General features: G+C 37.6%; 1 protein-coding gene across 1 annotated transcript in view; it reads left to right on the plus strand.

Annotated features, from left to right (window-relative positions):
• Positions 1 to 10,469, plus strand: part of wnt10a (wingless-type MMTV integration site family, member 10a) — a 31,774-nt gene extending 21,305 nt beyond the window's left edge. Inside the window, exon 4 of the mRNA XM_014986004.2 lies at positions 8,284 to 10,469. Within this exon, the coding sequence (XP_014841490.1) occupies positions 8,284 to 8,802 (519 nt within the window). The 3' untranslated portion in view covers positions 8,803 to 10,469. The remainder of the gene's footprint in view (positions 1 to 8,283) is intronic.
• The last annotated feature ends 1,967 nt before the right edge of the window (positions 10,470 to 12,436 follow it).

The raw sequence follows: 12,436 nt of genomic DNA on the forward strand, positions 1-12,436 counted from the left end.
ACTCCAGCGGGATCTAGTTTTAAATTGTATGTTTGTTTTTAAACTGTAAGAGTTTTTATTTTTTATTATTATTATTGTTATGTTGTGTTTTAATGTACAGCACTTTGTATCAGCTGTGGTTGTTTTAAAGTGCTTTTTAAATAAAGTTGGTATGGTATGGTATCACTTAGAAAAACAAGCGCATTACCTTGTCGGGTTTTCAGATTAGTCCAAGGTGGGAGGCACAATAATTTACTGCTTAAAGAAATGAGCTGTCAGGAAAGACTAATTATAACCACATTCAATGTTTTTTTTTTTTTTTTTTTTTTAGGTCTTTGTCATGCTGCTAGAGTTTTCCTCATATTCTCACTACTGGTCATCACCTCCTGATTCATAACTGCAGAGTTGCCCATTGACTCATTCACACCTTAATTGAAGTGACAAAACTAGTAGCGTGTACCAACACTATTCCTTTGGCATACTGCAGTCCTGAGTCTTAATATCTGTTATGAAATAGCTGCAACAGGCAAGTGCATGCAGGAACCGAACTGCCTCATTAAGTTTGTATGTTCTGAAAAATCATCACTGTAATTATTGACTATTGTCAAGAGGCATCCAAAATTTTTCATAGGCACATAACTGCAGGGTTCTGAAATGCAATTCTTTCTTCAGCTATTCCTTCGTTTTACTCTGTGGCTTGTATGTAGTTTCCTTTGGTCTACTGTGTTTTGTCGCCTCCAGTCCTAGTCTGCCACCAATATGTTGTATTTGATCTCTGTCTGGGGTTGTTTTATAGATGCCTCTGTCAACTCTCTTAAGCCCATTAAAAGTTGCCAGATGTCTGTTCTAAATATGGTACACAATTGACTTTCTTTGTAGTATATAGGCAGAGTAAAAGGTGTTTTTATTTTGCCTACATGTGCCTATGATTTTCGTGGATCATATTTTGTACAGATAATTGAACCCCTGATATTGAGAGGCCAGGTCACATGAGAAGTAATTTGTAATAAATTATAGTGCCTTCCGGATTTAATGGCTCCTCTGGTGAATCTTTGGATCTCCCATTGCAGCCATTTGGTGAATTAACGCCTGCTTCTGCAATGTGAGGCTTATTTCCCCCAAAGCTCGGAGTTGGATCTTCAGTCTTCAGCTGAACTCCGGTTCACAGAGCTCCCAGACACAGCTCCACCATGTTAGCAGCAGGGTAAATGGGGAAATACAAACAAAACAAAAGTGCTTGTCTTACACTAGCTGGAGAAATGGCTCGTTGTTTGATGTGGAGTGAAGAGGAAGCAAAGGCCCTCATGCTAGAGAAATCCTACAACCGCTAAAATTTGACGCCACTCCATTTTTGTTTTCATTTTGTGAAGAAGGAATTTGGACTCAATATCTTGTCCAGAGGTTTTCGTGTCATTTCCTTCAGTGGTTCTTGGTGCCACCACAGGCAAGGGAATAAAAAGGTTGTTTGGATTATTTGACACAGTTCAGTGCGAAAGCGAATCAGACCAGTTGAAAATGTACAAATGTTGCAATTTTGGCCCCCAATTGCACCGACTGTACCAGACTATGAGGTGTGAAAACACCGTTAGTAAGGAGCAAGCAGAAAAGCTTTAAATGATCCCACAATTGATTGGAAATCTATTGAAAGGCTGAAGCATAATTCTAACAAAATATATCAAGTTATTGTTTCTGTTATAGTGATAGAAACAACAGCTTCACACGTCAGTACCTCAAAACGTCTTTGACACCAAAGGCCACAGCAGAAAACACATGACTGAAAAACGAGAAACTCAGGATCTGTTTATGTTACAGGTTGGTTACACTAACTATCAACTGTTTTTCTTTTCTCAACTATCCATTTTTCTCTGTATCCAAGCCTTTGACCTATATTTGTTAATCCTGTTTCACATGTCTAAGACTCTCAAGCATGGGATGAGATCAGGTGTGACTACAGATAGCAATCTAATCTTTATGGCAAGTAACAGCAGAAAATATCTGAGAGCTCACAGGGTATCAGCTAGATGTAGAGGTGATTTGCTGATAATACCAACACACACAAATTAACCTGGCCTGTAATCTCATTTTCCATCTGTCCTAAATATAACATCAATATTTTTAGGGTTAATTTTCGGACTCTCCAACTGATTTTCTGGTTTTGCTCCAAACTTGTGTAACATACTCATTGGTAAAGATAATATGAAACAGGGCTTTTTCTGTTGTTTCTAAAAATCACAATCTTTCCTGTGATCTTCAATCAACCTCCTCGAGTCTTTGAATGTTCTCTGTCGGGAAATATAAAGCCACAAAGTTTTTAGCTCAGACAGGAAGTGTTTGATCAGTCATCCAATTTTAGCCCATGTCTTTATTTCCTCTTGTACTAGATACGCATAGCTAATGCTCTTTGTTTGATGGATCAAATCACATGTTTTACAGGCAGACCACTTCAATTAGAGCGAGAGCAGACAGCTTCCTTATTTCCTGTCACCTGTTAATGGCCCAAATTTTACCTTTTTTGTCTTTCATCTACATGCCAAAAGAGTGTTTCCTAAACACCTAGAGCACATTTCACTCACAGTTCTTTTCTTTTGTTGAGGTTTATGGGGTTTGCAGACTCTGTTTTAAACTTTGCCCGCTTAGGGCGTAGGGTGTGCATATGTTAACAATGGGTTTAATGAACAAATATATCCCACAAAAGATCTAACAGATGGTATTCCTTTGATGACACATTGGCAGAAGTGTAAAAATTGAAATCAGATGCAATTTCTGTTATTTTGAAAGAACTTTTTTTTTTTTGTATTTCCATTCAAGTCCAAACCTCAGCTGTGAAGGAAGAGACTATAAACTTAATTGGCTATGACGTGCAGAGTTCGAAGATATAAAATGCAACATTCCTTTTGCCTGTGGTACATGTTCCACTGAAAGTAATCTGTTCTGCTTAGCTGTTTGGCAGAAATCATCTCTGAGTATGATTCTGCCAGCAGTTCATCTTGATTAAAATGTGTTTTTCCTTCTTTCTGTTGTTTTGGAAAACTAGATTAAATATCAAGTCTTGATCGACCATGAAAGGAATTCCTGGATTGTTCATTTCATAATTTGATGTTTCATAAATAAAACTGAATTAATTTATCAAGATGATTGTGAAACTGTTGGTAATGGGCTTAGACAGTCGACTGAAGTGTCTAATGACTTCAGCTAATGACTTCCTACTGTCTCATGCATGGTTGTGGTAACCAGTAGTCACACATAAGCATATGGAAGTAAGTAACATTGATCTAACTTGTGAACTATTTTCTAACAGAAGTATTTTTTACTGCTTAAAGAATTGTACTGACTCAGTTAATCTTTGGCATTAGCTGCAGCCACACTATTTCTTATTGTTCCACACATGCTGACTAAGTGCAATAATGTTTTATGACACATGATTATTTACTGATACACCAGAAAAAATTATCAACTTTTTTGCAACGCCAACAAGACAAAGTATTTGGCATGTTGAGATTAGGGCATCTCCATCAATGCAGACAGAGAGTTTGTAGTGCATGGTTTCAGATCGGGTAACATTATTATCAAATCATTGATTTGCTATTCATTGTGAAGTTTGTTGCTCTGGTGCCTCTGTCTAATATATAATGTCTCACAGATTTTTGGCAGGCCCAAAAAGTCTGTGGCAGCCTGGAGACCAGATTCTGTATGGTGAAGTATGAGATGCTTGAGACCCCTGTCTGAAAATGCTTGTTCCTATCAGTCTTTGTAGTTCACACACCAAAAATAGATTAATATGCATTAATACACACAGTGGAAACCATCGCTGCAGAGGTTATTATCTACAGTCTTCCTTGTTTTCTTTGTTGGGGGCTACCGCCAATCAGCATCAAGAAAAATAAATGCAGTTCCTGGATTGGCTGCTTTGCAAATACCAGTCAAAAGCAATTGAAGCAGCATTGCGCCGAGTTATTCGAGCCAGAAATGCGCTACCAAAAAGGACTGTGTATAGGTAAAGTTGCTGCAGTCCAGTGAGTATTTCACTTTTTATTTGAATTATCCATCTTAAAGCAGTTTCCCATCCTTTTCTCAGAACATATATTTCTGAAAATATGATCCTCAATCTTGTTTAAAAAAAAAAAGAAATACAATTTTTGTATTGTATATGAAAGATTTTATGCATCCAAACACCATTAGAATAACACTGCACAGAAGCTCTTTTTTCTAGTTCTACTCTTCTTTGAACCCCCTGTCCCGCTGTGAATGACCCGTCATCAAACAGTAGCAATGTGGATGCAATTATGACTCCTAGGTCAGTTTGTCTCTTTAAGGTTTAAGTGGGCTGGAGCGTTTCATGATTACAGACCTTGCTGTGTGTTTAAGGCCCGGACGTTTGTGATTCTGGGGTTGCCTCTGACTCTTTCTAAAAACTTGCAAAGCTGCTCTCTAAACTCAGTGCAAGTGCTGTTTGAACTGTTTTACTGTTGTTTATCCTAAAATCTTACAGCCTTTATTATCCACTCTCCACTGATCACAACTCCTTTAAACTTTCCTTTCAAACCTCTAAATTAGCACAACATTGTTTAAACAAAAAGTGCAATTGTGTGTTATTTTTTTTATCTCAACAAACTGTAACCAAATCATGCAATGATACTAAAATATTTTGCCATCTTTTAAATGATCATTACAGCATTCACTCTACAAGATAATGTCAGTACTTTTAAAATCTATCCATTTGCATGACTTGTACTTGGATGATATAACAATATTTAATTTCCCATTGGAATAATGAAGTATTGTTGACTTAAACCGAATTGATCAAATGGATCTTGAAAGTGTAAAAATAAATCTTAACATGGCAGATTGTTGGGTCTATGTATTCTGTACAATCAAAATAAACATATTAGCTAAACCGGGTGCAGATCTTAGGATTATTTGCCTGCTTAGACAAAATCTTCTGCAAAAGAAAATCCCTCCTCATGAGCATGAATCGGTGGTTTTTGGTTGCTAGTGCAAGTGATGCACCAACTAGTGATTTAACTCTCTCCTGAACAAAGATGTTGAAACAGTGTTCAACATCTAAAAATCATTCTCTGTGATGGCTGCTCATTTGTCCAGCTAAGAGAGCTTCTCCTTTCCTCCATCCACCTCTTAAACTTTTTGAAGTATGAGCTTTATATTTAGCTAATTCACACGAGAAACGTGACATCCACTCATTGCTGAATCTCTGATGTAAATCCACCACAGCAGCAAATCACTATGTCTGACATCTTCTACTATAGTGTAAGAGGAGCCATTGACACTTTTATCTACAACTTTATAACACAGACCTGAAGGTTTGGGGTCAAAACTGGTAGTGTTGTATTTATAGTTGTTTGGTATATCATCGTGTTCTACAAAATATCTGATTTAATTGGAAGAAGATTTATCCCACAGCATTATGTTGCTACTGCCATGCTTTACTGTCATGAAGTGATGTTCTTTTGGTGATGTGCTACATCATTGTCAACAAAGTTCTTGGAGATTTTAACCAGGACTGGGTTCTTTCTTTAAAACTTTAGAATTTCTTAGTAAATCCCCTCTCTATATTGAGAGATTGTTACATGTAGAAACCATCCAGTACAATGAGATACATGAATAAGTTCAGGTAAATCCATGCAGTACGATTAAAAACAAGAATGCCATCAAGAAAAGAAAAACAAACCGTGCTTCAACAACCCATCACTTTAAGGATGTGGACATATATGCAAGCAGATTATTGAAGCTTTTTGTATTTTTTTTTTCTATTTCTTTTCTAAAAATTATTTTTTATTTTTCAGTTTAATTATATATTAGCAAAACAAATCATATAAACAAAGAATTTTGAGAAATTTTTACTTGCCAAAATTTGCCATCGTAAGGCTAGTATGTACACTTCTGAGAGCCACTCTACATACTTCAACTGATGGTGAAATAAAGATATCCAAACAGGAGCTACAATGTACCTGTAAATGTCATTTAAGTAACAAATATATCTTTTAACTGACACTTTGTGAAGATCTGGTAGTGTGCGCCGATCCAGAAACCTCAGCAGATTTGAATGGTTTTGTTTTGTTCTAACAGCGAATAAAACAGATAGAACCAAAGAAACCAGTGGCATAATTATACCAAGAATGTTAAAAAAAATTGTCATAGTAAGATTTTAAGTAGGTCAGGTATTAAACATGTGACCTTCTCGCACTTTCTCTGAAGTCACTTCATGAGGAGCTGCATGGTTATTCATAAATTATCATTGTGAAAGGGTGTATTTTGTACTTCATGCCTGCTCGTGATATTGCTGCAAGCCATTTGTTATCAAGAAGAACATCTAGCACATTTGTTGGGAACATGCAGAACTTTGCAAAATTTTGTTTTTGGCACAATGAGAAGGAAAATAAAAATGTATCAGTAGTTCATTGACAGGCAAGGGCAGTACTTCTCTACAAGCCTCTGAGCTTTGTTGCTTAGAATATCTTTAGTGCCCGACGTGTGTGTGTGGGGGTGTGTGTGTGTGTGTGTGGGGGGGTGTGTGTAGGTGTGTGTGTGTGGGGGTGTGTGTGTGTGTGTGTGTGTATGTGTCTGTTGATAGGGGCGGCAGCAGTAGCATCTGTCAGTACTCTGGGTGGCCTGGTGTTCCTGTTGGTAATTGGATCTTAAAGTTTTGGACTGGTGCTGACTGATAAACACCCACCAACACACATATGTGTACACATTACAAAAATGGACATGGCTCTTGTAGGACTTGTTTCTGTTTGTTTACATCTGTGCACCAAATGAAATGAATGAGGTTATATTTATGCACCAAGATCCTGAGTTGAGTCACCTAAAATTATTTTCAAGCATTGTGATACTTTGTGTGTCAAAGTGTAGTTTAACCAGCTTTATCAGAGCCTTCTGCACACTTATGATGAACACCGACTGTGTCTGGCATCCTCTTAAACCGTTAAAGTGAAAATATGTAAATACCACAAAGCCCTTATGTGTGCAATGCTGTTACATGAGGGTCATCCCTGGAGTCATTACTTCATGCCAAACGATGAATAATGACAGTGCTGTCTGTTTGGGTAACACCTGCATCCACTGTGTTATTTGATATCAGTAGGTTTAACCACATACTCAGAGTCAGACCACCTGGATTTCCTACTGGGGAGCTGTCTATTTATGTAATGGTTTTTAAGGCATTAAGCATACATAGGACTTTGGAGAAAAAAGAAAAAAAAATTCATACAGTGCAGATTTCCATTCATGATGATATTCACAGTGCGATAATGATGATGTTCAGTTATGACTCATCTGCCAATAGCACATTCTTTACTGCATCTTGTTGTCCCTTACATGGGTTGTGGAAAACAATATTTTTTTCAGGATTACAATTTATGTATCGCCATTCATCAATCCAATATCCCTACTTCCAGGGCAACATACTCTATACTCATATATACTAAGATAATATAAGTTATATATTTAATTTCCTTCCATGCAAAGTGTTTTGTATGTTCTCCAGAAAGTTAAATATTGGTCATATCTGACCAGAACACCTGCTTCCACATATTTGCTTTGTGACCTACATGGCTTGTGGCTTATTTTTTATCAAGTCATCTTCATAAATCCAGATTTGTGGAGTGCATGAGTAATCGTCAACAGATTCTTCCAGCTGACCTATAAATTTCTGCAACTTCTCCAGAGTTACCATAGGCAGCTGGAATACTTCTCTGATTCATGCTTTCCTAACTGAACTAGTAAGTCTGGCTGGGCAATCATGCCCTGGTAGGTTTACAGTTGTGCCATACTCTTTCTATTGCTGGATTGAAAAGTGCTCTGTGAAATGTTCAAGCCTGGACGTATTGGTTTCTGACCTAACAGCTTTAATCTTCTCCTAAACTTCATCCCGAGATATATTATTTGCTATGTGTGAGGTATTCAAATATCACGTACAGCCTGTTTATACAGAAAATTTGTTACACACATTTGGACTTATTTATTAAGTAGGTGGCAATTTAGTCAACATGAATTTTATTTAGGAGTATCAGGATGAAAATAATTGCTACATGTCAAAAATGTGTATTTCCAAAGTGAACAGTCTGTATAACTGTTCCATCACCTGATAATCATGCGCAGCTTTGCATTGCTCTGTCACATAAACCTCCAATAAAAAACATTTGCATTTATTTACTAGTGCCTAAAACTTTAAAAGCCAAAATCACTGAAGAAAATCATTAATCAACCTTATTCTTGTTCTTCATATCTCCTCTTTTTCTCCCTCCTCCCCATTTCCTCTTCCTGTCGACCTCTGTTGTCTTCCAGGTGGTGCTCGACAACATGCGAAGGAAATGCAAGTGCCACGGGACGTCAGGGAGCTGCCAGCTCAAGACTTGCTGGCAGGTCACTCCAGAGTTTCGGCTGGTGGGTTCAATCCTAAAAGAACGTTTCCACATTGCCACCCTTATCAAGGCTCAAAACAGGAATAACGGCCAGCTGGACCATTCGAACCATAACAACCACAACAACCACAACCACCATCACAGTCATCGAGAGAACCACCACTCACATCGCCGGCGGCTTAACATCAGGGAGCTAGTGTATTTTGAGAAGTCACCTGATTTCTGTGACCGGGACCTTAGCTCAGACTCGGCGGGCACACAGGGCCGGATCTGCAACAAGACCAGCCCGGGGATGGACAACTGTGAGAGCCTGTGCTGCGGGAGGGGTCACAACATTCTGCAGCAGACGCGTAGCGAACGCTGCAACTGCAAGTTCCACTGGTGCTGCTATGTGGTCTGTGAAGAGTGCAGGATAACAGAGTGGGTCAGCGTTTGCAAATGAAGAAAAACACACTAAAAGTCACCAAACATAAGAATTAAAAGACAGACAAATGCCCCAATGTTTTTTGTCATGGACTGCAGTTTTTTTTGTTGCAGAGAAGTCCTGGAAGGACAGTGTGACGCATTTGATGCGGCAAACGGAAACCTGTGTTGGTCGGTGTAGAGCGTGCACATGCAGGAGGTGCCTGAAGCTGCCACACACCACCCTTCTTTGGAGACTATGGAACACAGTCGTAGTCTCAACCTTACTAAGCAAAGAGGATTGCTTCAGAAAGAAAGTAAAATTTCTTCTTAGCTTTATTGGTATAAGATCTATTTGAAATTCTGATTTGCTTTGTATATTTTAAACAATTCATACACTAAGCAGCGCAATCAGCAACTGATGACATTGCTTGAATCCAGCCATTTTCATGTCGCTTGACCACTAACTATACACACAAGTGTAGAAATTTAACAGATTTACTTCAAAACAACAAATAATATTTCAGCACTTGTGGATTTTGTGCCTTCTTGAAGGGCAGTTAAGGAGTTTCGATATTTATTTATAGCAGCTGTCATGTTGCACATAAGACAGAGCAGGTTTAACTGATACTTTGTAAATCCTCCCATCAATGTTGTTATGTTGTGTGTAATAAAGTATAACCCTGAAAACAACTATGACATCCCTCAAAGAACACGTGTCCTAATCATAGTAATGAAAGAGAAGATCTAGGTCTAAAATCAACTTTCAGAATGGACTGAGCTTTTTACATGTCTGCAGCCATGACAACTGACAGGCTGAAGGTAAAGTCAACCAAAAGACAGCATGTTGCTTTATGGGATTCCTCATGGCACACCTTCACCTTCTTCAAAGGGAAGAAATAAAATTAACTTCCAAGTACCACTTCTAAACACTAAGTGTGTGGACCCACTTAAACAATAACCACAGACACAAATTTGTGCCACTGTTTTCAGACCACCAAATAACACAGCACAGATATGCAGTTCTGCAGTGTGTCGTGTGTGGTCTGTGTGATGTGATACGTGATGTATGAAGATGGTCAGAATGCACATTAAACCCAGCAAGTCCACATTTTATCTTTGACGTGATCTAAACAGCACTGTAAATAAAAAGAAAAAGAGTAATGCTGCAGAAATGCCATCAATGATGTTCAAGTGTGTCAAGAAATTGAGCGCACACGAACGAGCTCCAGTTGCACACACACTATGAACATCCCTAAGTGAGATCAGGCAAAGTCTTCCTGTGTTGTGATGCAGTGTCTTGTGTGCAACACTGTAAGCTTCTTGTTGTATGTACACTCACTCGCTTCACAAATTATCAGTGTGTACTATAAGGATATTCTGATGTCAGCTGCAAAGTATATATAAGGAACAGTTTAAGTAAGCTACTTATCAGATGGTGTAATTTATTTAAAGCAATTTATTTTCTGTGTTTAAAACAGAAAAACGGAAATCTGGGATTGTGGAACCAGTATAACTGATAAGTAGTTTGCACATACTAAACAGTGTCCAGCAGAACTTTGAAAGATGTCAGCATTATGTATTCTAAGTGTTAAATGTAATGTATGTTTGTATTTTTTCTGTTTTAATATGGTTATTATCTAAGTTATTTTATTTTTGTGGATAACTTAATATTTGTAAGACAATAAAAACAGACTGTTCATGAAAGAGGCTTCATTGTGATCAGTGACGACATGAATTTGTCATACTATATTACAAAAGGTGCAGCTATTTACAGCACGTTACGATTTATGTTTTTTACTAATATTTTCAGTTTTTCAAGACAACCATACTCAAGCATTTTTTATTTTCTAATTTAGGTTTAAGATATGTTTGATATATGCAGCATTTCAATAAAAACTCACGGTAACATAGTAACTTGGTTATGATTTAAGATGGCTGAATGTTTAGAAATACACACCATCCTTTAAAATGTATACATTTTTATTTATTTGTCATTATTTTGAAGAAAACTGTTTTAACTTTGACATTAAATTTTGTAAAGGCTATGAAAGGGTAAAACATCCGAGGGGGTCAATGCTTTCTAATGGGAATACATCTCACTGAATTAAGACCACTCTTAAAGAAACACCGTTGTCTGAATAATTGGGTTGCAGAAACGTAAAGATGACACAGGTATTCAAAGGTAAAGGCAGCCCTAATTTGAATCTATTTAATCTGAACATTACAGACATAAAAATGCTGAAAAATGTTCCCACTTTATATAATTTAGAACCACTATTACAAATTCTTGTCACAAATGACTCATGCATTTAGCTGTGAGTTTTGGATATTTCTAGGTGTCACATGGCTCACCTTGGCGTTTCTTATTATCAAAGTTTTTCTTCTACTTGGTAAGAAACCTAGAAAATCCATCAAGTGTTATTTTTGCTGCTGATTGACACTATATATTTGGTAGAGAAAGATTAAGCTTTAACTTCAAAATAACGGTCTTTATTTACAAGGTTCATATATTTAATTTTGAACTTTACGGTGGCCCAGAAAAGTCAACCAAATGCAAATATCACAACACAACAGCAAAAGCCACAAAGTATATTTAAACTGAATAATAAACTTGCTATGATAAGTTTCCATTTTAGCATAACTTTTTGTTGTTGTGTTGTGACTTTTGCATTTTGTTTATCATTCAGTGGCAACATACTAACAAGTTCTATCACGTACTGAGCTCTAAATGCAAGACTTCATTCATGTTTTCTTACTATTGCTGCTAGAGTTATTGACAAAATACTCTAACCTTCTGGATGAATGCAGTGTGTATTTTACAGGAAATATTCCACAGTACATTGTGGCTAAGGGTAAGCTCCGCCAAGTTATGTTACTCTCACTGAGAGACCAAAATGACAACAAAAAAGACAATATTTCATTCAGTTTGCCTCTCTGTTGTAATTATAGTTATTGCAGCAATTACTCCTGACTTTGCTTGACCTGAATGTTTTGTTAGGAGTCTTCGGATATACCCAGACCAGATAAGACCACACGTTTGTGGTCAAGTGCAGACCCTCCCTTACCAGTTGCTGCTTGCGTGCAGAGAGAAATCCTGTTGAGTGTTCTGACTTACTTGTGTATTCTGTGCCTCAAGGGATGTGATGAAGTCACCAAGTGATGTGTAAAAATGCAAGAGATACACTTTTAAAGTAAACAGATGTGAAGTAAAATGTGCTATTCTGGACTCATGCGAATCTATTCTTATCCAAATATCCAGCTGCTCTCTGATGCACCATATGGACACTGGATTCAACATGCACACTTCATCCTTAAGTGCGCTGATCCAAGTGAAAATGCTCTTAACAGCCCTCTCTTTGCGTATAAATAGTTTATGTGTGAATGTGTGCTCAGAGTTATGCTGTGTGTGTGAATTGCACGTGCGTGTTTGTTTATGCAGCCATGTCTGTTTCTTTTGGCGGACACATGCGTTTAAGTGACAGAGTGGGCGTATGCACGGTAGTATTATGTTTTCACAATGGCCTGAAACCAAGGTTGAGCAACCTGCTGAGATTGCTGTATGTGTTATTTAACCAGTAGGCTTCACTGGCTGCCAACTGCAAGTTCAAATGGTACTGGACAAACCTGAAGCTCTTCACCTCATGCTTTCTGCCCCGATGTTTTGATTTTAA

Source organism: Poecilia mexicana, unplaced genomic scaffold (assembly GCF_051168715.1).
Source record: "Poecilia mexicana isolate PSO_F unplaced genomic scaffold, ASM5116871v1 scaffold_2, whole genome shotgun sequence".
Taxonomy (NCBI): Eukaryota; Metazoa; Chordata; class Actinopteri; order Cyprinodontiformes; family Poeciliidae; genus Poecilia; species Poecilia mexicana.